Genomic DNA, 27,255 nt, shown 5'->3' on the forward strand with positions numbered 1-27,255 from the left:
CTAAACATGATAGGGGATTAATATCAAATATATACAAAAACTCAAGAAGGTGGACTCCAGAAAATTAAATAACCCCATTGAAAATAGGGTACAGAGCTAAACAAAGAATTCTCCAGTGAGGAATACTGAATGGCTAAGAAGCACCTGAAAAGATGTTCAACATCTGTAATCATCAGGGAAGTGCAAATCAAAACAACCCTGAGATTCCACCTCACATCAGTTAGAATGGCTAAGATCCTGAGATCAAAAATTCAGGTGATAGCAGATGCTGGCAAGGATGTGGTGAAAGAGACACATTCATCCATTGCTGGTGTGATTTGCAAGCTGTAAAACCACCACTCTGGAAATCAGTCTGCAGTTCCTCAGAAAATTGGACATAGTACTACTGGAGGATCTAGCAACACCTCTCTTGGGCATATAACCAGAAGATGTTCAATGTGTAATATGGACACATGTTCCACTAAGTTTATAACAGCCTTATTTTTAATATCCAGAAGCTGGAAAGAACCCAGATGTCCCTCAACAGAGGAATGAATACAGAAAATGTGGTACATTTACACAGTGGAGTACTACTCGCTACTAAAAACAATAAATTTATTAAATTCTTAGGCAAAGGGATGTATCTGGAGGGCATCATCCTGAGTGAGGTAACCCAATCACAAAAGAACTCAAATGATCGGAACTCACTGATAGGTGAATATTCGCCCAGGATCTTAGAATACCCAAGATACAGTTTGCAAAACACATGAAACTTAAGAAGAAGGAAAACCAAAGTGTGGATACTTCATTCCTCCTTAGAATGGGTAAGAAAATATCCATGGAGGGAGTTACAGAGACAAAGTTTGGAGCTGGGATGGAAGGAAGGACAATCCAGAGACTGCCCCTTCTGGGGATCCATCCCATAAACAGCCACTAATTGCAGACACTAATGCATATGCCAGCAAGATTTTGCTGAAAGGACCCTGATATAGCTTTCTCTTTTGAGGCTATGCCAGTGCCTGCCAAATACAGAAGTGGATGTTCACAGTCATCTATTGAAAGGAACAAAGGGACCCCAATGGAGGAGCTAGAGAAAGTATCCAAAGTGCTGAAGGGGACTGAAATTCTATAGGAGGAACAACAATATGAACTAACCAGTACCCCCAACGCTCGAGTCTCTAGATGCATATGTAGAAGAAGATGGCCTAGTCGGCCATCATTGGTAGGAGAGGCCCTTGGTCTTGTGAAGATTATATGCTCCAATACAAGGGGATGCCAGGGCCAGGAAGTGGGAGTTGCTGGGTTCAGGAGCTCAGTGGTGGGATGGTATAGGGGACTTTCAGGATAGCATTTTAAATGTAAATAAAGAGAATATCTAATAAAAAACAAAGAAATTAGGCACAAACAACCAAAATACCCCAATTGAAAATGGGTTACAAAATAAAACAGAATTTTCAATAGAAGAATCTCAAATAGATGAGACGCACATATAGTAATGTTCAAAATAATTAGTCACCTGGGAAATTCAAATCAAAATAACAGTGATATTCCATCTCACAACAATCAGAATGACTAAGATGAAAACCTTAAGAGATAGCACCTGCTGTTGAAGATGTAGAACAAGGGGAACAACACATGGGAAATCAACTGGGTTTTTTCTCTGTTTGCTCAGAGCAGTACAGTAAGCAAACTTGCCAATGCTATATCTCTCCAGCCCCCACATTTCATATTCTTAACTGATTTAACAGATAATATCTAGTTCAAAAATAATTGTAATAGAAATGTATGTAACTATCATCATATTCATGTATAAACAATGGATTTATAACAATAATACAAGACTAATCCATCTCTCAATCTCTAGCACTTATGTTAATTTTGTGATAAGTAGTAGGTTCAACTCTATGGCTAATGATCTACCCTGCCTTGGTTTTGTGACTCAGTCAATAGTACTGGGAATGACTTTCATCTTGGAAATAAGGGCACATAAGATCTAAATATTATGGTTACTCCCATAATATTTTTGTCTCCACTATGGCATTGAACAAAGCTTTCTAGGGAAATCAAGGATTACAACTAAGCAGGACTACTGGTTTTACTCCTCTAATAGAATGAAAATACACTTCTGTATGATGAAAGCTAGCCAGTAGTGTTGACACTTAGAAGTTGGTTCTAACATGAATTCTCTATACCCTATGAGTCAAGTACATGATATCTTCACTAATAAAGTCTTACCATCAAGATTGGATGGTAACTCTTAGTTAGGGTTCCTATAGGTATTATCAAACGCTATAACCATCTGTAAATCTGGAAAGCTGGTGTCTTCACTATCCCACACCCCTTATTGTTCAAAATTGTTTTCAGTTTCCTGAGTATTTGAGATTTCTGGTAACCTTTAACACTTTTTTTCTTTTCAGTTTTACTGAAGGGAGAGATTTTATTTGCTTTGTAGCCTATGTTTGTTAGGATGTCATTGACACAATAACAACACAACAAGAACTAGGGGTCTTCAGCCCTTTGTATCTTCTTTGTTTTTTTGTTTTTTTTTTCTCTTGTGTTATAAAGTTGCACTGAACAAATCCTTCATTTCCTTAAATTTATTTCAAAATTTTTAACTATTGGACACTATTGAGTATTGTATTCTTTTATGTTTGTTTTATTTTTCTATATAGTAGCCTGCTGGTCTATGTGTTGGTTGTATATTATTATATTTTGATAAATGTTTCATCAACTGTACCTATTTTTGGTAGTGCCTTAGGTTTTCTATATCTAGCATGATGTCATCTTCCACTAAGGATACCTTAATTTTTTTCTTCTATTGACATCTCATTTACGTCTACACCCTTATTATTGCTTTTGCTAAAATGTCAAGCTCTATATTTAACTGGAGTGTAGAGAATAGACATCCTTGTCTTACTCATGATTTTAGTAAAATTATTTGAATTTTCATTATTTAACATAATGTTTGCTCTAGGCCTCTATATTATTTATCATGATGTTGGGATATATATTCTGTATTCCTAGATTCTCCATGAATTTATCATGAATAGATGCTCGATTTAGTTAAAGGCCTTTAAATCATCTAATGATGTGATCATATTGAAAAAAATGATCTGGTGTTCAGATGGTTGTACTTTATATATGATCTGGTCTTTGTAGAGGGCTGTATTGATTCCCCATTTGGTTTTTGATTGTGTCAATAAAGACATGGGAAACCAACTGCTGTGCCAAGGAAAAAAGATGGAATTTTCTGGTCCCAGGAGGAGGAGGAAAGGGATGAAATAAAGAGGTTCCTTTTTTTCCAGGCTTTGGGGAGGTGAACACAAATGCCGAGTAAGGCCTGGGTGCAATTAGGATCAGTGGCAGCCTCTGCCACCACATGAATTCTGATATAGGATAGCTTATGAGCTTAGGGCAATAGATTCTGCTCCTAGGAGATGTGTTTCTTGGCTGGTTTTAAAGTGTTAGAACAGTCTGATTGTTTCCATCCCTAGAACAAAGGTGTGCAGAGAAAAGGCAAAGCCAAGGTGGTTATTGGCAGCTTGCCTGAGCTAGCCACATGGTGATTGGCTGGTGGAGAGAAATCTCAGCTCCTGGAATTCCTGGGAAAAGCATCAGCTGGCAGTAGGTAGAGCTGAGTGAGGAAGGCAGCTTTTGATCACATGGCCTAGCTGAGCACAGCAGAGCTCTTGAAAAAGAGTAAGTTTGTAAAATTACATGCTACAGGTCTTTCTTGAGGCATTGAATATTTTTATGTGTTATTTATGTTTATTTTTCAGTACTATATTACCAGGGGACTCCTTTTTAGTTCTTTCTATTTAGTGGACCATATTCCTTTTACTCTGTGATAAGCATTTTTTTTCTTTCAATTTAGGAAACATTCCTTTTGTTTCTGTGTACCTGCCTCCACACATAGCTGCTTTGGTGTCTTTATGTCTTGTTCCCTTCGTAAAAGTTCCTGTTAAATTTTTAAAATTATATTATGAAATAAACATTTTTCACACATTATTTTTTGATCATATTTTCCTTCCCATATCTCTTCCCCCTGAACTGCACTGAAATTCAAGATTTCACCCCATACCTCTCTCTCTGAAAAATCAAACAAATAAACAAACCCAAAAGTTAAGATAAAACAAAAATGCAAAGTAGTTATTAAGTCTATTTTGTGTTGGCTAAATAATACTGAGCCTAAAGCCTGTCTGGAATTTGATTGATATACCCACTGTCTTCCTATAGAGGAGAAAAAAAAAAAACCCTGAGTTTCAGCCTTAGATTTGAAAACGTTCCTTGAGTGATTTTTGATAAGTATATTTTCTATGCCTTTTCTAGTATTTCTTCTTTTATTGCCATACATTTCATGCTTTCATTTTATCCTATGGTTCTGTTCTTAGGTTTTATTACATTTACCATTTTCTTTGAATGAGTGATCTACTTCTACTTTGTCTTCAATCTTTTATACTGTCTTTTATACTTAAGTTATTGGTGTGGTTTTATATTAAATGTTTTGTTTGGTTCCTTCAATTGTGTAGTTTACACTTTTATTCCATTTCACTTTCTTCAGAAATTCATTTTTTAAATTAACTAATTAATTTTTTTCATAAAATTTCTTTTATTTTTGAGATTATAATATAATTACAACATCTCTTCCTTTTCTTGCTTTCAACCTCTGCCCTCATACATACATACCTTCCCCACTCTCCTTCGAATTCATGGCTTCTTTCTCATTAATTGTTATTTCATGGAATCTATATCTATTTTCCTAAATAAAATCAACTTAGTCCTTATAATGATACTTGCATTTATGTTTTCAAAGCTGACCATTTACCACTGGACAGCCAATTGTTGTGCCCTTCCCTTAGGAAAAGCACTTTTCCTGCTGCAAGCTTTCCACGGTTGCCTATAACTCTTCTTTTTATTAGGTATTTTCCTCATTTACATTTCCAATGCTATCCCAAAAGTCCTCCATACCCACCCACCCCCACTCCCCTACCCACCCACTCCCCCTTTTTGGCGCTGGCCTTCCCCTGTACTGGGACATATAAAGTTTGCTGTCCAATGTGCCTCTCTTTCCAGTGATGGCCTACCAGGACATCTTTTGGTTAGTTCATATTGTTGTTCCACCTATAGGGTTGTAGTTCCCTTTAGTTCCTTGGGTGCTTTCTCTAGCTCCTCCATTGGGGGCCCTGTGATCCATCCAATAGCTGACTGTGAGCATCCACTTCTGTGTTTGCTAGGCCCCGGCATCGTCTCACAAGAGACAGCTATATCTGGGTCCTTTCAGCAAAATCTTGCTAGTGTATGCAATGGTGTCAGCGTTTAGAAGCTGATTATGGGATGGATCCCTGGATATGGCAATCATTAGATGGTCCATCCTTTCGTCACAGCTCCAAATTTTGTCTCTGTAACTCCTTCCATGGGTGTTTTGTTCCCAATTCTAAGGAGGGGCATAGTGTCCACACTTCAGTCTTCATTTTTCTTGAGTTTCATGCGTTTAGCAAATTGTATCTTATATCTTGGATATCCTAAGTTTCTGGGCTAATATCCACTTATCAGTGAGTACATATTGTGTGAGTTCCTTTGTGATTGTCTTACCTCACTCAGGATGATGCCCTCCAGGTCCATCCATTTGGCTAGGAATTTCATAAATTCATTCTTTTTAATAGCTGAGTAGTACTCCATTGTGCAAATGTACCACATTTTCTGTATCCATTCCTCTGTTGAGGGACATCTGGGTTCTTTCCAGCTTCTGGCTATTATAAATAAGGCTGCTATGAACATAGTGGAGCATGTGTCCTTCTAACTGGTTGGGACATCTTCTGGATATATGCCCAGGAGAGGTATTGCTGGATCCTCTGGTAGTACTATGTCCACTTTTCTGAGGAACTGCCAGACTGATTTCCAGAGTGGTTGTACAAGCTTGCAATCCCACCAACAAAAGGAGTGTTCCTTTATCTCCACATCCTCGCCAGCATCTGCTGTCACCTGAATTTTTCATCTTAGCCATTCTGACTGGTGTGAGATGGAATCTCAGGGTGGTTTTGATTTGCCTTTCCCTGATGATTAAGGATGTTGAACATTTTTTCAGGTGCTTCTCTGCCATTTGGTATTCCTCTGGTGAGTTAACTAATTAATTAAACTATATTTTTTATCCTTAATTGTTTAACATTTTCTTAACTATTTTTATTTTCTGAGTCTATGATCAGCATTAATATCCTATTTTAATTCTTTGACCATATTTATAATTTCTGTTTTGTATTATTTGTCTTTTTGTCATCTTTTTTATTTTAATAGTAATGAAACATCTTGCTTTGATCTTTTGTCTGTGTGCTTTTGTGGTTTCACTATGAAACATAAGCATGTGGAGTCAGAAGCTTGGTAGTGTCTTTTGTTATGGACATTTGTTCAACTTTTTTGCGTGGTTATTAGGATCTCTGCCATTCTCATGAAGGTTTCAGATTTTTGATCAACCAGATGAGCTTAATGTTCAGATTCAGTGTTGATGTGCGATTGGAGTATCAGAACTTGAGTTCTAATTGTGATGTGAAAAGTTCAGTTTCTTAGTACAATAATGAACCCAATGATTTTCACATGTTCTTCTCATAGATATTCAGAACTTTGGGGAGGTGTACACAGAGATGCTTTCCAAGGTCACCAGGAAATGGATCATGGAACTGGAATATTCAGACATTGACTGAATATCATGTACTGTAGGCTGTAGGCAATAGAGAGAGTGCGCTGTCTCTATAAAAACAGATAGAGAGCTTCTTAGGAACAATACCTGAACTTACCCTTTGAACTTTCAATTCATACATGTATGGTAATTCACATATATGTACACATTCAATTTAACATACAAGCATACACATGTATATAGAAAAACAAAAAATAAAATAGAAAGTAAACAATATTATCACATTTGTGTGATGATTTATTTCCAATAAGCTGTGAATAATATTTCTTAAACTTCCTCTATTAACATTTAAATGTCAACAGTTTCTGACAGACTCATGAAGAACTTGTGTAATTTATGGAAAATGCTTTTTAACAAAGCCAGAAAATAATGTATGAAAAACATAATGGTTAATAAGCAATACTATTTTGGAACATATTGCATGCCATATGTTTATATGAGGGTAAAATATGGAAAAATTACTGAGGACTAGTAGTAGCAAATATCTTCTATTTTTGATCATATATTTTTGATCATATATTTTTGATACTTGGTAGTGACCCCAAAGAAGAAGATATGAGGTAAGATATTGTGGAAAATAGTATTAAGAAAGCCATGGAAGAGAAAGAATGTCATAGAATCTCATAAAATGAAGAACTATGACACACTGACCAAATTAAAACATATTCAACTCAAACTATATAGTAGCCCTAGATTATGAGGTAATGGAACATTTTATACATTATACTTATCAGAAAAATTATCTATATTCAATCATTTTTTTCAGAAACATTTTCATATCCTTATTCCTCAGACTGTTGATCAGGGGGTTGAGCATGGGAACAATGATGGTGTAAAATATAGAAGACACTTTTCCTTCATCCATAGAACGGGAAGATGATGGATTCAGATACATAAATGCAGCAGAACCAAAAAAGACAGCAACAGCTGAGATGTGGGAGCTGCAGGTGCTGAAGGCGTTGGATCTTCCCTCAGTGGATTTAATGCGTAGGATGCTTATAATGATGAAAACATAAGAACTGAGGATGGTTAGGTTTGTGAAGGTGGTAACAATTACACTAAAAATCAGAATCACCAACTCATTCACAAAAACATTAGAGCATGAGAGATTAAGGAGAGAAATCAGGTCACAGAAATAATGGTTGATCCAATAATATCTGCAGAAGTCAATCCTAAACATACACCCTACATGAGCTGATGCAGAAACTATGCCTAAAATGTAAACTCCTAAAACAAGAGAAAAGCACTTATATTGGGACATGATGCTACTATAAAGCAAGGGGCTACAGATGGCAACATAGCGATCATATGCCATTGCAACCGGCATGTAGCATTCTGAAAAAACAAAAAGGAGAAAGAAGTAAAGTTGAATCATGCACTCAGGGGAGGAGATTTTATTCTTCTCCATCACAAAATTCACCAGCATTTTGGGAATAATGACAGTAAATTGTCAGAGGTCAATGAAGGACAGACTGCTGAGGAAGAAGTACATGGGGGTGTGCAGGTGGGAGCTGAGCCAGATCAGGATGATCATGCCCAGGTTCCCCAGCACTGTGAACAGGTAGATTCCAAGGAAGAGGAAGAAGAGTGGCAGCTGTAGTTCTGGTTGTTCTGTTAAGTCAGAGAGGAAGAATTTGTTCACTTTGGAGTGATTGCTGTTTTCCATGCCCTCTAGTCAGATTCTGAAAGGAAAAAGATAAGGACCTTAGAGGGCCATAGTTTCTCTTCTTTTGGAAGTAAGTACCACCTTAAATTCTATATGAACATTTCTAGCTGTACCATATTTTTAATGTGGTAATTATCTCACTTTAATATTTTCTAAATTTGAGGTTTTTTAACCAAAAATTAATATTTTAAGGAAAATATTTTAGTGTCTGTATTGTTAAAATATTTTGTATAGTATTTCAATGTGTCAAAAGTTTGGCCTCAGTATTTCTAAATACTATTTCTAAATATCACCATATATTAAGAGATATAGATCAGAAAATAATGTAGTTGATTTGAATCGTGACTTTTATAAGCTTTTTCCAAAAAACAATTGCACAGAACACATAAATGGCAGAGATTTATCAATTAAAGGACAATTATTAGCCAGGTGGTGGTTGCGCATTCTTTTAAACCCAACACTTGGGAGGCAGAGACAGGAAGATTTCTGAGTTCAAGGCCAGCCTGGTCTACAAATTGAGTTCCACAACAGCCAGGACTACACAGAGAAAACCTGTCTTGGAAAAAAAGAAAACAAAACAAAGAAACAAAACAAAAAAACAAACAAAAAGAATTACTGGCAAACTTTCCAGAATATGAATTTTGTGTTTCAAATTTTTTTTCTTGCTCCTTCAACCTTTGTGAATAGAGAATGTCAAAGCAGAGACACAGAAACAGAAAGCAAAGAAATAAAATTTTTTCCTTGTTCTGTTACATAATAAAAATTTTATTGATTATTTCAGAAAATAAATATTTATAATGAATTAGTATTTATATAATGTTATTTGCAGATAATATTAGAGTATACATAAGAGACTCCAAAAAATCCTTCAAGTAAAACCTATAGCTTACAAACACTGTCAGAAAAGTGAGAGGTTTAAACATTAATTTACATGAATCAGTAGCCCTCCTATATACAAATAAATTTACTTAGAAGGAAATCATGGAAAAATATCTTTCACTTTAGCCCTACATAATACATAAAATATCTTTGTTAACATTAACCAAAAAAGTGAAAGATTTGTATTAGGAGAAAAGAAGGGTAATGGGGGAAGGGATTTGTGTGGGTGGGACTGGAAGCACAGGATGGAAGGAGAGGAGGAGACAGCATCCAGATATAAAGTGATTAGTAATAATGACAATAATAATAATAATACATCAGCTAACTGGCCCATAAGAAATAATGTTCAAATTATTTCCTGGCTTCCATTAACATTTAAACACACACACACATGCACACGCACACGCACACACACACAGACACATTCTTCCCCTAAAAGGTAAAAGGTAAAAGGTAGCCCCTTAAGAAAGTACTAAATGAAACAAGTATGGACCAATAGCTATCAGCTAGCAATATGACAAGCAAAGGAAACAGTTTGATTTGTGGTTGTAATTCAACTACTAAAAATGTGACACCGTTAGTTTAAACAAACAACAAACAAATAAACAGCATTTATGTCATTAATTCATTGACATTGGTTTGGACATTTTAGTCAAAACTGGCCAAAGACATCTTGAAGAATTAAACTCACAATGAACTTCCACACTATAATCCATACATCCAAATAAGGATGGCTGAATCTTTCTCAGAAGAGGAACTAAAAGATATCAGCGGTGGAGAGACTGAGGGAACTTGGTGGGATTGAGGATGGGGAGGGAAGGATACTGGGTTGTGATCAGATCAGATGTGAAAAGAGTAGGAAAGAGAGAATGGAACAGGTGTCAGGGGTAGGATATGTGGGGTGGGATCAGTATTCACTAGTACTTGCTGGAAACTTGGGGTGAAGGGAGGATCAGGGGTCTTTGGGTTGCAACTCATGCTGAGACTCCTAGCAGTGAGGAAAATATACCAGGTGGTGAATGCTTTCAGTAACCAGGAAGCACTCCCAGTGGAGAGACAAGGACAGTAACCCAGCCATAATATCTTCAACACAAAATGTGACCTTACTAAAAGTTATACAGGAACAAAGAACAGAGACTGTGGGAATGTGTAAGCAATGATTGGACCAACCTGAGACCCATCCCATGGACAAGAACCAATCTCTGACAGTATTAATGACACTCTCTTATAATTGCCAACAAGAACCTAGCATAACAGTTCACTGAGAGGCTGTACCAGATACAGAAACCTACTGCTAAATATAGGAAGACCTCTGGGAGTCTTAACGGGAGAGTTGGAGATAGGATTGTGGGTTCTGAAGAGGACAGGAACCCCACAGGAAGATCAAGAGTGTCAAGTAACTTCAACCCTTTAGGATTCCCAGAGACTGAACCACTTACCAAATAGTGAACATGTTCCTGGAGTTAGGCCCCCTGTACATTTGTAGCAGATGAGCAGTTTCTCTTCATGTAGGTCCTCCAACACCTAGAGCACTGGCTGTCCCTGAATGTGTTGCTTGCCTGCCTGCCTACCTGCCCGTGGATCCCCTAACTCGATTGCCTGTCTGGCCTCAGTTGAAGGTGTGCCTTTGTGTTATGAATTGATGTGAAGGGTGGTAGTTGTGTGTGGGATGCAGTGGGTTGGTATTCTGGGTTGATACCCTGGATGGGTGTTACCTGTAAGATATTAGGGACATATCTCAGAAGGTCCAAGTAAAGCATCTAGAAAAAAGACTCTCATATGTATGGTTAGTCTATGATCCTCAAACCATACAATGAAAATTGCTCAAGAATGTAGTTTTCAATATTATTTTTTGAATAACTGAGCAATTATATAGAAAATAACAAAATAAACTCCATTATTGTAGATTTATATTAACAACTTATACAAAAATATTCTTACATATATCACAGTTCAATTGCAAAATTTGAATATACAATTCCTATGAATATTAACAGAAATATTTTTAGTAATCTTAGTTTCACACATACACCAGTTGCAGTTTGTGATTTATTTTCAAATAAAACAAACTGAATTACTTGAAATTAATTTTGCTATGTTGGAATAATGAAATATAATAAAATAATACAGAACAGTTAAAGCCAGCAGGGGAACAAATAGAGAAACAAAGAAATTGTAATGGGAGATTTCTGGAGTTTCTTGATAACTTATTCATTGATGAAATGACAATTGGAGGAAATTAAGGTTAAGGCACTATACTGGAGAACTGTAAGAATGTTAATGTACTGACAGTAAATAATGGTAATAAATTTTATAACAGGATATATATTCCCATCAAGATACTCTGGTTCCTTCATATTTGTAAATTAAATCAGTTTGGAAAATCTGTCTAAACTTGATTAAAATTAAATGTTAATAAATACAAAATTCTATGATTTTTTTCCTTCAAAACAATAAAAACTTGTTTACCTTGAGAAAAATGTTGACAACTTATGTATCTGATACAAATGAGTATGTGTAATTTTTAAGTATAAAATATAATCAGGTAATTTCTCTACCTCAAGAAAAACAACAAACTGATTTGAACATCATTTTCATCAAAACTTTGAAGTAAATGGCACTTATTTATAAGGAAAACATTTAACCATATCGATCAAAATGCAAATTCATTCACAACTGAACACTAATATAACCTTATAACATTTAGGTTAAAATATAAGATGAGGAAACCAAGTGTCACACAAGGTCGATTACCACATTCAACAACTTATGAGAAAGTATAATTTATTTTTACATAAAATCATGTACCTAAGAAAATATATCTGTACTATTTTAATTAAAACCATTTTCAGAAAAATAAAGCTTTTTAAGATAACTGAGTATTTTGAATCTTGCTGCTTTTAGTTGTCATGTAGTCAGTGAATGTATAATAAGATATCATTAGAAAACAAAAACCTGTAGAAACACATTTCATGCCAGAACATGCCTGCAGTACTTCACAATGTGGAGGATTACACCCCGTGTCCAAGATTAATAGATAACAGCTTTATGGCTGAGCCATAATCCCCAGGCATGGGTTCTCTGAGACAATGTCTCACCACTTCTTGCTAAACTTCAATTTACTGTGATGTCCTTCTGATGATGTCCATCTTAATCCCAGCAAGAACACTGGAATTAGAGATACTTGTGACTTTATACCACATCAGACTTTTCTGCTGTGTTATAAAGGAAACTCAAGTCACCCTCTTTTGTACTTAGAGGAGTTCAGGGTTTCTCAGCCGTGGATTCTGAGATTTGGTGTTTGTACAGTGATGTGCATCGCATGTTTGTGCTCTCAAGTCTTAAACACCTTCATTGTCCCCTCCATCATTTCTTTCTGATGCCCTTGGAGATTTTCATGATTTAGTCATTAGTTGCCCCCGGGAATCAGTTATGCTTAAGTTTACTATACTACTCTTCATCAAGATTAAAACATTAGAAACATAGAAATAGAAATGAGATCATTCCCCTTTTTTGCCAGCCTTCCTGATAGACTAACTTCAGACTGTAAGCTTTGTGACAAATTCTGTTTACTTCTAGCATGTTTAAGCCTTTGCCTGTGACAATGCTTCAACACTTTCATTTCAATTCTATAAACACTTCAGGGATTCTTTAGCTATCTAAACTGCACATTTCTATTTACAACACAATTTAATGAGTAGGACATTGTAAACATCTGTTGTGCTCACCTCGTCCAGCAAGAAAACACACAACACGGTCAGATTCTTCTCAACAGCCTTTTTTATTTTAGGAACACCTCCATGCTACCAGGGAACTCCGGAAACCCCAGGAGGACTGCTTATATACACCCCAGCACTGGGGAGAGCTATGTGTCCTCCTGGGATTGGTCAGTCTGTCAGCACTTTGATTCTTATGCACCCGCTCGTGAGGGGTTGGCGCCAGATTTGGGCTAGTGCCTGAGCAATGGCATTGTTTACGGCGCCTGTGTACTGGAGGTCGGCGCCATCTTTTAAGCGTGCGGCTGCCTACATCTCCCCCTTTTTTGTTTAATAATATGATGCTGGACTAGGTCTGGGCAAGTCTGTCCATCTGCCATGGCTCCTGTCTTAGGTCAATCCTTTCATGTGACAGCCTTACCCATCCTAGGGTTACCCTATCGTCACTGGGCCCTGTGTCTTAGGTTGGTCTGTGCATAAGGAAAGTTGCCTGTCTCTGGAGACCGCAGTGCTGCATGACAGTAACTGCTAAATGACCTAGGGCGAACTCTACAAAAGAGGCCAGCCAAGTTTTTAAAGAAATGAATTAGTGGGGAAATCTTGATCACCCTATCACCTACAATGAGGAAACCTCAGCGATGTGCAAGGGCTGATCAATGATCGTTGAGTCTCTCTCATCCCAGTGCAATGGATCCATAAATCCGTGGGGTGCAAGAGCAGAGAACTCAGATGCCGACTAATTCTTGAGCATAACCAAACTTCAGGGGAGACACCCTCTTTAATCGCCATCAATGCTTGGTACACCACTGCCTTATACTGAGTGTGCTCTTGTTTGAATCAATACAATAGCCAGATACAAAAGACACAACCCAGGAGGATCACTGCTCCCCAGGCCAACATTCCCGCCCACTCCTTAAAATATGAGAAGGCATTGGTGATCCAGGAGGTGAAGTCCCCCAAGGTGACGGGGTCCAGTTGAGTGCTGTTGAGTTTTGCAATCTGGAGGAGCAGCTTTCTGGACAACTGGTTCGCTTTAGCCCACCAATTTCCTACTCAGATAAGAGGCGAATCTGTTCAAGAGACTGAGAGAAATTAGCTTATACAACTTTATACAAGGGGCACCTAATGGGCATAGGTGACAAACATTTCAAAATCTACTATAGGCACAAAGGTGGGAAGTTTCACAACCACAGCAGTATACCCTGCCAACACTCTGCTAAAAACATGTCCTTCCTGAACTATTACAATCTATATCTCTGTCGGGGGGGAGCAATTTTCGCGTCAGCCTCTCTGGTTCCCAAATTGGGTGTTCTTGACCCTGTGGAAAAACACAAACAGCTCCCCTGGATCTTGAAATAATGGGATCTGGGCCATACCATTTTCCAGTTAGGACATCTTTCCATTTACATCCTGTTTAAGGATAGGAAAGGTCATGGCATGCCTATCTGCAGCGGAACGACCATGTTTGTCTAGAATTTAAAAATTTAAAGTAAAGAGGGCTAAAGTTAATTCTTCTTTGGGTGGCCGGCCATCGGCGATTCCCCCTTTTTGTTTTTGTAAGAGTTCTTTTAAGGTTCCATGTGCTCTTTCCACAATACCTTGGCCCTGTGGATTGTAGGGAAGGCCAGTAGAGTGCCTAACCTGCATTATTTTGCAAAAGGTTTGGAATGATTTTGATGTATATGCGGGGCCATTATCAGTTTTTAGTACTCGGGGCTTGCCCCATGTAGCCCAAGACTCTAAGCAGTGAGATATGACATGAACTGCTTTTTCCCCTGTCAGTGGAGAGGCATGTAGGACACCAGAAGTGGTGTCTATGGACACATGTACATATTGTAATTTCCCAAAAGCTGGGATATGTGTGACCATCTTGCCATAACATAGCAGTTGGCAAATTTATGGTTCTTAATAAGCATAGGTACAAAGGTTCTTGCTCATTTATATGATTTAACTGTGTTTTTTGAATAGCTCTTTCCACCTTCCTAAGAACATCAGAAGCCTCAGGTGTTAATTGTCTCAATGAGGTAATATGTGATTCTCCTTCTAAAATTTGAAATAAAGGTTTTAATTCCGAAGTAGGGATCCTTAAATAAGGTCTAATCCAATTTTTATCTCTTAATAATTTTTGAAAGTCATTTAATGTTTTTAGATGATCTTTTCTTATACTAATCTTTTGTGGGGTGACACACCGTAGAGTAATAGTGGCTCTAAAAAAATGACTAACATTAGACTGCTGTACTTTTTCTGGTGCAATAATCAAGCCATTATTTTTTAACGTTTCATCAAGCAAGCCATAGGCTTGCTGTATACTTTTTTCTTCAGGTCCACAAATCACAATATCGTCCATATAGTGACAAATTTTTAAGGAGGGGAAACCATCTCTAACTGGTTGTAAAGCTTTTCCTATGTATAACTGACATATGGTAGGGCTATTTGCCATTTCTTGGGGGCAATACCCGCCATTGATACCTTTTATCAGGCTCCATATGATTAATAGAAGGCAGGGTAAATGCAAATCTAGGTTGATCTTTCTTATTCAATGGAATGGAAAAGAAACAATCTTTAATATCTACTACTATAATTCTCCAATCTTTAGGTAGAGCCAAGAGTAGGGGGAGTCCTCTTTGTACAGGACCCATAACTTGCATTTGTGCATTAATGGCTCTTAGGTCATGTCACAATTTCCATTTACCTGACTTTTTCTTTACAACAAAAATAGGGGTATTCCAGGGTGATTGTGTGGGTTCTACATGTCCCAGGTCTAATTGTTCTTGTACTAATTCTTTAGCTGCTTTTAACTTCTCAGAGGGTAAAGGCCACTGAGGAACCCACACCGTGTCCTCTGTACACCACGGAATGGGCAAAGGCTCCTCAGGGGTCCCTAGAAAAAACCCAGCCCTTTCTTGTCTGCTTTTTCTTTGGCTTTAACTGGTGAAATTCTACCTTGTAAATTTTTTCCAATACCTAGTGTAGGTATATATCCCATTTCTTTTATCATTTCCTTGCTTTTCTGAGAATAATTTACTGGATAGAATGCTTTTATCCACTCCTGTATCCATTATATCTTGAAAGGTTTTTCTCTCTATTTGTAAAGATATGTACTTTCTTTTCAAACCTACTCTTTCTACCCTTTGTACACTGGTTTTGCATATGACCTGTTTCTTAGGTTCGTTCATGTTGTTTAGAATGACTCCAACCTTGAGTTTCCAATTTTAAGCTAACTTCCTGTTACAAGCAAAAGGCTGCCTGTCCCTTTAAGAGCTCCATTTGCAATTGGCCCTCAGCAGGGCTTTTTCAGCTGTACTTGAGTCCCAACCACCGTGCAGCTAACTCATCAGTTTTTGCTGTGCAGACTGAGACTGCTTTTTATATTTTTAAACATGAAACACAGAACAACAATAATTCAATCATCCAAACAAAAACAAACATGAGTTGACAGACATATAGACAATTTGGTGCACCAAAAACAGACAATAGACAGGAATAGAACTTGATGTCTCAAAGGGACACAGATATCCTTCCGGAGCTAAAAATAACTCCATAGGAGCCAGAGAGGAAGCAGGATGTCTGCTGTTTTCCTTCTGTCCGTAGGAGGGCTCTAAAATAGCTTATTTTCATTTTTTTTTCTCCTTCTGGGAATTCTGCACAGTGGCTGCTTCTAAGAGTTACTCCTCTTTCCCTGAGAGCTATCTTTAAGCCTTTGATGAAGGCTGCCTCTTTAGTCAAAGTCCTCGAGAGGAGGGTAAATTGACTTAATTTTTTGTTCTTCATTTTTTATATTAGCCTTTATATCTTTATATTATCCTCTGTATCTTTATATTTTATATTCCTTTCTTTTTCTTATTTCTCTTTAAGCCTTCCTCCTCTTTTGACATACTCTCTTGTTGCTCTATAAGGATTTTCTGACCTGTCGTGACTGCCTGACAATTCAAACAGTAACAGAGTCCATATATCAGAACAAACAAGACCAAAACTATCAGACCTACCCACAAAGGGTCAATGGGAGGAAAAAGCATAACTCATGAATCTTAACTTCTCCCAAAGCCGGGAACCTTATCATCTCAATCCTTTCTTTCCTTTCCTTCTTTCTTTCTTTTCCTTTTTTTTCTTTCTTTTCCTCTCCTTTCTTTTCCTTTCCTTATTTTTCTTTCCCTTTCCCTTTCCTTTTCCTTTCCCCTTTCCTTTTCTTCACTATTTCCTTTTCGTTATCACTGATTCCTTTTATTTTTCTCCCTTTTCTTTTCCTTTTTATCCCCCTTTAACCCAGGGATCAATTTTGGGAGACTTACCAGTACCGCCATTCCTCAGCTGAAGATTTCTGATTTTACAAGATCCTTCATTCCCCATACGGGCCACCACTTTGTTGCGCTCACCTCGTCCACCAAGAAAAAACGCAACACAGTTGGATTCTTCTCAACAGCCTATTTTATTTTAGGAACACCTCCATGCTACCAGGGAACTCCGGAAACCCCGGGAGGACTGCTTATATACACCCCAGCACTGGGGAGAGCTAAGTGTCCTCCTGGGATTGGTCAGTCTGTCGGCACTTTGATTCTTATGCACCCGCTCGGGAGGGGTTGGTGCCAGATTTGGCTAGTGCCTGCACAATGGCATTGTTTATGCACCAGTGTACCGGAAGTTGGCGCCATCTTTTAGGCCTACAAACATCCGGTCACTTTTTGTATCCTTCCAGTAAGGAACTCTAAAAAGAATATTAATACAGTATATACAAAGGAAAATTATAAGTCAGTAAAATGATATAAACTATTCCATGTAAATGTGATTTTATTGAAATATCAACACTGATTGATTATAAGGTCCTGATATATTTTGTTAATTACAATGGTTATTTTCTCAAGCAATTAAAAATACCTCACTTATTAGACTAGGAAAATTATGCACTGAAGTTTCAACTACAAAATTGGAGCTAAACCATGTATGATTCCTGTGCCTGGGCCTTTTATGCTTCTGTCATGGTCTCTGTCATAATTGCCTGATATTCTGATACCTAAGACAATTATGAAAGTTTCCACAGTGTAAGGAAGAAAGCATGTAGGATTCTTCAAAGGTCACACTGTGTTGCAGCCTATTAAGAAAATAAATCTCAATGAGTTAAACTGTGAAGGAGTGAATTTAAGGGCTGTGTAAGCATCTGAGCCTTTTCAAAAGGCTTGCTTTTATGTACATAAGGAACGAGTGTCTTACTGGCAATGAGACTATCCTCTATTCACATATTAAGTCTTAGCCCAGAGATTATTTGATTTCATTAAATTTTCCATAGATTTCAACATATGTGAGGACAGTGTTTTGATCTAAATATGCAATGACTGGTGGCATTAACATAATAATGTTCCTTTTTTGTGAAGACATGGTAGTAAAAATAATTTAGATGCATTTTACCTCATAGAGGTTCTGAAGAAGCAGATTCTTCTCCTCTGGAGGAGCCCAGGATAGAGCTGAAACAGTGTCATTGAAGTTGCATAAATCATAAGGATGCTTTGTATATGGGGCGTAGTTTTAGAAAAATTCAACTTCAATGTAAAATATGACCAGACATTGAACCTAATGTTTTACATGCATTAATGCTTTTACTTTATTGGAGTGTTTGTTTGTTTATATTTAAAATTTTACATCTTGACTCCAGGTTTCTCTCTCTCCATTCCTCAAAGTCCTTTCTGAAACTGCCTTTCCCTTCTTACCCCCATTACATTCCTCTTCCATTTCTCTTCAGAAAAAGGCAGACATCCCACTGATATCAACCACCTATAACATATAGGTACTTCTCTCTTATCTAGTCTGGAGGAGGTAACCCAGTGAGTGAACAGGGTCCCAAATTCAAGAAACAAATTCAGAGTCAGCCTTGCTCCCACTTTTAGGAGTCACACTAGAAAACCTAGCTATACAACTGAAAATACAAAAAGAGGGCATAGGTTTGTCCTATGTAGGCTCCCTGACTGATGGTGGAAGTACTGTGAGCCCTTATAAGCCATGGTTAGTTGATTCTTTGGTTTTTCTTGAAGAGTCATTTACCACTGTAACTCCTACATTTTTTGCCTGCCTTTTGACCAGTATTTTCTTACCTCTGCCTAATGTTTGATTCTCTAAATCAGGTTCTTTATGAAGCATGTCTTATAATTATTGTGCTAGCCCCAATCTATGAGTATAGTAGAGTACCATTAAGAATCATTACATTGACTTCATTTTTCCATTTGGGTTTACTCTATCCTAACTCTCTGGTCTATCCAAACTCTGGATCCTGGTCCTCCAGGCAGTGTCAGTATGAGTCCCATTTTGTGGCATGGATCTCACAAGGGATCAATCATTGGACACTTCTACAATTTCTTTTTTTTTTTTTTTTGTGCCACATATACCATAGCCAATCTATTGGGTACAACTAATTAGAGGCTGAAGATTTTGTGGCTGGTTTGGTGACCCAAAACTTCAACAGAAAGTCTAGCCTGGTTAGAGATGGCCTGTATATATTACATATACACCATGCTAGGAGTGCTAGCTCTTTATATATTTCTTTGGACTATCCATTTCCCTGGGTTTCTACCTAATGCCAGAGATGCCCCACACTTCCAGTTATCTCTCCTACTACTCTCTCCCTCCATCTTCCTCCCAATCTTGGCCCTGCGGTTAGCACCCCTACCCCTCCCCTCTTTAGGCCATCCCTAGGTCTACCTACAAGTCTATTCTATTTCTCATGTATAGTGAGATTGTTATTATCTTCACAGTTCTGTGGATTCCAGCATGGCTTTCCTTTACTTTAATCTAATATCCACATATAAGTGAGTACATTCCATGTTTGGAATGCCGGACTAGGCCATCTTCTGATACATATGCAGCTAGAGACACGAGCTCCAGAGGGTACTGGTTAGTTCATATTGTTCTGCCACCTATAGGGTTGCAGATCCCTTTAGCTCCTTGGTTACTTTCTCTAGCTCCTCCATTGGGGGCCCTGTGATCCATCCAATAGCGGATTGTGAGCATCCACTTTTGTGTTTGGTAGGCCCCGGCATAGTCTCACAAGAGACACCTATATCTGGGTCCTTTCATCAAAATCTTGCTAGTGTATGCAATGGAAGCTGATTATGGGATGGATCCCTAGATATGGCAGTCTCTAGATGGTCCATCCTTTCATCTCTGCTCCAAACTTTGTCTCTGCAACTCCTTCCATGGGTGTTGTGTTCCCAATTCTAAGAAGGGGCAAAGTGTCAACACTTTGTTCTTTGTTCTTCTTGAGTTTCATGTTTTTAGCAAATTATATCTTATATCTTGGGTATTCTAAGTTTCTGGGCTAATATCCACTTATCAGTGAGTACATATGGTGTGAGTTTTTTTGTGATTGGGTTACCTCACTCAGGATGATGTCCTCCAGGTCCATCCATAAATTCATTCTTTTTAATAGCTGAGTAGTACTCCATTGTGTAAATGTACCACATTTTCTGTATCCATTCCTCTGTTGAGGGGCATCTGGGTTCTTTCCAGCTTCTGGCTATTATAAATAAGGCTGCTATGAACATAGTGGAGGAAGTGTCCTTATTACCGGTTGGAACATCTTCTGGATATATGCCCAGGAGAGGTAGTACTAGATCCTCCGGTAGTACTATGTCCAATTTTCTGAGGAGACACCAGACTGACCTAAAGCTGTACTACAGAGCAATTGTGATAAAAACTGCATGGTACTGGTATAGCGACAGACAAGTAGACCAATGAAATAGAATTGAAGTCTCAGAAATGAACCCACACACCTATGGTCACTTGATTTTTGACAGGGAGCAAAAGCCATTCAGTGGAAAAAAAGGACAGCATTTTCAACAAATGGTGCTGGCACAACTGGCAGTTATCTTGTAGAAGAACGTGAACTGATCCATTCCTATCTCCTTACACTAAGGTCAAATCTAAGTGGATTAAGAAACTCCACATAAAAGCAGAGACACTGAAATTTATAGAGGAGAGAGTAGGGAAAAGCCTCGAAGATATGGGTACAGGGGAAAACTCCTGAATAGAACAGCAATGGTTTGTGCTGTAGGATTGAGAATCTACAAATAGGACCTCGTAAAATTGCAAAGCTTCTGCAAGTCAAAAGACACTGTCAGTAAGACAAAAAGGCCACCAATAGAATGGGAAAGGATCTTTACCTATCCTAAATCAGATAGGCCACTAATATCCAACGTATATAAAGAACTCAAGAAGGTGGACTCCAGAAAATCAAATAACCCCATTAAAAATGGGGCTCAGAGCTAAACAAAGAATTCTCACCCGAGGAATAACGAATGGCTGAGAAGCACCTCAAAAAATGTTCAACATACCTAATCATCAGGGAAGTGCAAATCAAAACAACCCTGAGATTCCACCTCACACCAGTGAGAATTGCTAAGATCAAAAATTCAGGTGACAGCAGATACTGACAGTGTGATTCCATCTTACAACAATCAGAATGGCTAAAATGAAAACCTCTAGAAATAGCACTTGCTCTTGTGGATGTAGAGTAAGGGGAAAACTCCTCCAATCCTAGTGGGAGGGCAACCTTGTACAACCACATGGGGAATCAATTTGACCTTTTCTCACTTTATTCAGAGCAGTGCAGTAAGCAAACTTATGGTACCATCTCTCCAGCCCCATATTTCATATTCTTAATTAATTTAACAGACAAAATCTAGTTCAAAAACAATTGTAACAGCAATGAATGTAACTATCATTATATGTGTGTATAAACAAAGGATTTTTAACAGTAGTACTAGACTAATCCATCTTTTGATATCTACTACTATGTTAATTCTTTTGATTAGTAGTAGGATAAATTCTATGGATAATGGTCTACGTAGCCATATGTTTTTGACTCAGTTAATAGTACTGGGAATGACTTTCATCTTGGAGACAGGGCATAAATCTAAATATTATGGCTACTTCCATATTTTTGTCACTACTATAGCATTGACCAAAGTTTTCCACTGAAGTCAAGGATCACAACTAAGCAGGACTACTGGATTTTTTTCCTCTAATAGCATTAAAGGTACATATCTGTATGATGAAAGCTACCCAGTAGTGTTGGCACTTAGAAGTTGGTTCTAACATGAGTTCTCTATACCATATGAGTCAAGTATATGGTATTTTCACTAATAAAGTCTTACCATCAAGATGGGATGGTAACTCTTAGTTAGGGTTCCTATAGGTATTATCAAATGCTATAACCAAATTTAAATCTGGAAAGCCTGTGCTTGCACTATCCCGCACCCCATATTGTTCAAAATTGCTTTGGGTTGCCTGGGTATTTGAGATTTCTGGTAACCTTTAACACTTTTTTTTTTTTCATTTTTAATGAATCATGAGAATGTATTGCCTTTTTTTGATATTGTATTACTATTTTTGATAGGCTGCCATTTCTACAATATTATAACAACAAGTATGTAATGTCTTCATCTCTTGGTGTTTTCTTTGACTTTTTTTTTCACTTTTTTCATAAAGCTCTACTGAACATATCCTTGAATTCCTTAACTTTATTCCAAAATATTTAAATATTGAACACTATTGTGAATGGTATTCTTTTCATATTTTTTTCTATTTTTGTATACAGAAGCCTGCTGATCTAGATGTTTTGATTTTATATTATTATACTTTGCTAAATGCTTTAACTGCTGTACATAATTTTTGGTATTGTCTTAAGTTCTATGTCGAAGATCACATCATCTACCACTAAGGGTACCTTGATTACTTCTTCTATGTACATCTCAACTACATCCACACAAGCTCTATATTAAACAGGAGTGAAGAGAGTAGACATCCTTGTCTTATTCACAATTTTAGTAAAATTATTTGAATTTTTATTATTTAACATTATGTTTGCTCTAGGCATGTATATTATTTTTTATGATGTTTGGATATGTATTTTGTATTCCTAAATTCTCCAGGAAATTTTTATGAACAGGTATTGGATTTATTCAAAGCTTTTAAATCATCTAATGAAGTGATCACACTGGAAAAAAAATGAGCTGGTTTTCAAAGGGTCATATATTCATATGTGATGTGGTCTTTGTAGAGGAAGGTATTGATTCCCCATTTGGTTCTTGATTGTGTCAATACAGACATTGGAAACCAATTTCTGGGCAACGAGGAAAAGGTTGAATTTTCTTGTCCCAGGAGTAAGAGGAAAGGAACAAGTTAAAGTGGTTCCTTTTTTTTTTTTTTTTTTTTTTTTTGTCCAGGCTATCAGGAGTGGTACACAAATTTCATGTAAGACCTGGGGACTACTAGAACCAGTAGCAGTCTCCACCACCATCAGAATTCTGATATAGGATAGCTAGTGAATTTAGAGCAATAGATTCTGCACCCAGGAGTTGTGTTATATGTCTTGTTTTAAAGCATAAGAACTAACTGGTGTTTTCCATCCACAGAACAAAGGTGGAAAGGAAAAGGGCACAGCAGAGGTGGTCATTGGCAGTTTGGCTGAGCTCGCCACACGGTGGTGGAGAAGGATCTCAGCTCCTGGAATTCTTGGGAAAAGCATTATATCTCAGTAAGTAGAGCTGACTGAAGCAGGCAACAGTTGATCACATAGCTTAGCTTAGCATTGCAGAGCTCTTGAGAAAGATCAAGCTTGATTGTAAATGTACATGCTACAGGTATTTCCTGTGGCATTCAATAATTTTATTTGTTATTTACATTTAGTGTTTCAGTATTATATTACTAGGGAACTCCTTTTTGGTTCTTTCTATTGAGTGGTCCATATTCCTCTTGTTCGGTGATAAGCATTTCTTCCTTCAATGTAGGAAATGTTCTTTTGTTTCTGTGTGCCTGCCTCCTCACATAGCTCCTATGGTGTCTTTATGTCTTGTTCCCCTCTTTAAATTTCCTGCTAAACCTTTAAAATAATATTATGAAATAAACATTTTTCACATACTCTTTTTTGATCACATTTTTCCTTCCCATACATCTTCCCCTTGAACTGCACTGAAATTCAAGATTTCACCCCATATCTCTCTCTGAAAAATCGAAGATAGAAACCCAAAAGTTAAGATAAAACAAAAAATACAAAGTAGTTATTAAGTCTATATTGTGTTGGCTAAATATTTCTGAGCATAAAGCCTGTCTGGAGTTTGAATGATATACCCAGTGTCTTTCTATAGAGGAGAACAAAATCCTGACTTTCAGCCTTAGATTTGAACATCTTCCTTTAGTGAGTTTGACAAGGACGTTTTCTGTGCTTTTATTTGGGTTTCTTCTTCTATTACCATATATTTCATGCTTTTGTAGTGCCCTATGGCTCTGTTCTTAGGTTTTATTCGATTTAACATTTTTTTTACTTTGTGATATACTTCTAATTTGTCTTCAGTACCTGATAATATCTATTAAATTTGATTCATTTTACTGGTTTTTTTTTAATATTACATGTTTTGTTAAGTTTCTTCAATTTTGTAGTTTACAGTTTTATTACATTTACATTTTCTTCAGAAATTCTGATTTTAAATTAACTAATTCAAATATATTTTATCCTTAATTATTTAATTTTTTCAATTTTTTATTAGAAATTTTCTTCATTTACATTTCAAATGCTATCCTGAAAATCCCCTATATCCTCTGCCTGTTCTGCTCCCCTACCCACTCACTCCCACTTCTTTTCTTAACTATTTTTATTTTCTGAGTCTACAATCAGCATTAATATCTTATTTTAATTCTTTGACCATATTAAAAATTTCTGTTTGGTATTATTTACCTTTTTAGAGTCTACGTTATTTTCAAGATGATAAAACTTCTTGCTTTTAACTTTTGTCTGTGTGATTTGGTGGTTTCACTAGGAGACCTGGTCATGTGGAGGCAGAAGCTTAATAGTGTTTCATGGTATGGATATTTATTCTACTTTGTTGTGTCGTTATTGGGATCTTGGTAATTCTCATGATGGTATCAGGTTTTTGAGCAACCAAATGAGCTTAATGTTCACACTCAATGTTGATATGCAATTGACATATCAGAAGAAGTTTTAGTTCTAATTCCATTGTGCAAATTTCAGTTTCTTAGTACAATAATGAACCTGATGATTTTTCACATATTCTTATTGTAGATATTTAAGAGTTTGTAAAGGTATACACAGGGATGTTTTTCAGGAATCCAGGAAATGGATCATGGAAGAGGGAGTACTGTCATTATAAAACCAGATAGACAGCTTCTTAGGAACATTGCCTGAACTCTCCCTCTGAACTTTCCATGCAGATATGTATAGTCATTTACTTATACGTACATATGCAATTTAATATACAAGCATATACATGCATAACCAACAAAACAAAATTAAAAGTAAACAGTGTTATCACATTTGTGTCACGATTTACTTCAGATAAACTCTAAGTAATATATTTCCAAACTTTCTCTTTTAACATTAAAAGTCAACAGTTTCTCACAGACTCTTGAAGAACTTGTCGAACTTATGTACACTGCATTTTATCTGAGCCAGAAAATATTCTATGAAATACAGAATGCTTAATAAGCAACACTATTTTGGAACATAATAGAAGCCATATACTTATATTAGGGGAAAATATGGAGAAAAATTACCAAGGACTAGTACTAACAAATATTTTCTGGATACATGGCAATGACACCCTAGAAGAAGATATGAGGTAAGATATTGTGGAAAATAGTATTGTGAAAGTCATGGAAGAGTAATAATGTCACAGAATCTCATAAAATGAAGACCAAATGACAAAATTAAAACATACTCAACTCATACTATGTAGTAGCCCTAGATTATGAGCTAATGAGATTTCTTTTGGACATTATACTTATCAGACGAATTATCTTCATTTAATCATTTTCTTCAGAGCAATTTTCACATCCTTATTCCTCAGACTGTAGATCAGGGGGTTGAGCATGGGAACAATGATGGTGTAAAATATAGAAGACACTTTTCCTTCATCCATAGAATGGGAAGATGATGGGTTCAGATACGTAAATCCAGCAGAGATATAAAAGACAGAAACAGCTGAGATGTGGGAGCTGCAGGTACTGAAGGCTTTAGATCTTCCCTCAGTGGATTTAATGCGTAGGATACTGATAATGATGAAAGCATAGGAACTGAGGATAGTCAGGGTTGGGAAAATAGTATTAATTAGACTAAAAATTAGAATTACGAGCTCATTCACAAAAATATTAGAGCATGAGAGATTAAGGAGAGAAATAAGGTCACAGAAATAATGATTGATCAAATCAGATTTGCAGAAGTCAATCCTAAATATACATCCTACATGAGCTGATGCACAAACTATGCCTAAAATGTAAACTCCTAAAACAAGAGAAAGGCACTTATGTTGAGACATGATGCTACTGTAAAGTAAGGGGCTACAGATGGCAACATAGCGATCATATGCCATTGCAGCCAGCATGTAACTTTCTGAAACAGCAAAAATGACAAAGAAGCAAAGTTGAGTTATGCACTCAGGGTAGGAGATTTCATTCTTCTCCCTCACAAAATTCACCAGCATTTTTGGGGTAATGACAGTAGATTGGCAGAGGTCAATGAAGGACAGACTGCTGAGGAAGAAGTACATGGGGGTGTGCAGGTGTGAGCTGAGCAGGATCAGGATGATCAGCACTGTGAGCAGGTAGATTCCAAGGAAGAGGAGGAAGAGTGGCAGCTGTAATTCTGGTTGTTCTGTTAAGCCAGAGAGGAAGAATTTGGTCACTGTAGAGTGATTGCCTTTTTCCATGTTCTCAGGCAGATTCTGAAAGGAAATTATAAAGACTTATGAAGGACACAGTTGTTCTTCTTTGGAATCGGTTATCACCTAAAATTCTTTATGAGTACTTCTTACTGGACCATCTTCACTTTGTAGAAGTTGTCTCACTTTAATATTTTCTATATTTGATTTTTCAAAGTTAATTGTACTCTTTAGAAAATATTTTGTCTATTTAATGTTGAAAACTTTTGTACTGTCAATTTTTAGCTTCACCATGTCAAACCTTTGAAGCCAGTATTTCTAAAAACTATCTCTAAACTACATTATTTATTCAGAAGTACATATGAGGAAGTGAAGTAGCTGATTTGAAGGATGACTTTAAAGTCTTTTTCAAAACACAAGTTTGCCTAACCCAAAAATAGTGGAGGCATAATAATCCAGGGACAATTACTGACAAAATTTTTGGAATAAGTATTTTAATGTTTCAAAATTTCTTCCTTTTATCTCAGCTTCTATGAATCAGAGGGTCTCAAAAGCATATTCCCAGGAAAATATGCAAGAATTACAAATATGTTTCCTTCTTCAGTTATATAACAAATATATATTCACTATTTTACAAAGTAAATATTCATAATGGATTAAGATTGATTT

The 27,255-nt window shown here is 36.9% G+C and overlaps 1 protein-coding gene and 1 pseudogene across 1 annotated transcript; both read right to left on the reverse strand.

Moving 5' to 3' along the window:
• Nucleotides 1-7,409: 7,409 nt before the first annotated feature.
• On the reverse strand, nt 7,410-8,336 carry LOC110288756 (olfactory receptor 8G17-like; annotated as a pseudogene).
• Nucleotides 8,337-25,728: 17,392 nt separating this feature from the next.
• On the reverse strand, nt 25,729-26,645 carry LOC110302497 (olfactory receptor 8G17-like). The gene has a single exon (XM_021173288.1). The coding sequence runs from the start codon at nt 26,632-26,634 to the stop codon at nt 25,729-25,731; it is 906 nt and encodes a 301-aa protein (XP_021028947.1). The 5' UTR covers nt 26,635-26,645.
• Between the last annotated feature and the right edge of the window lie 610 nt (nt 26,646-27,255).

Source organism: Mus caroli, unplaced genomic scaffold (assembly GCF_978045245.1).
Source record: "Mus caroli unplaced genomic scaffold, Mus_caroli_1 scaffold_11, whole genome shotgun sequence".
Lineage (NCBI taxonomy): Eukaryota > Metazoa > Chordata > Mammalia > Rodentia > Muridae > Mus > Mus caroli.

Coding starts and splice junctions, on each gene's coding strand:
- LOC110302497 (XM_021173288.1), bottom strand. CDS start 26,634: ATGGAAAAAGGCAATCACTCTACAGTGACCAAATTCTTCCTCTCTGGC.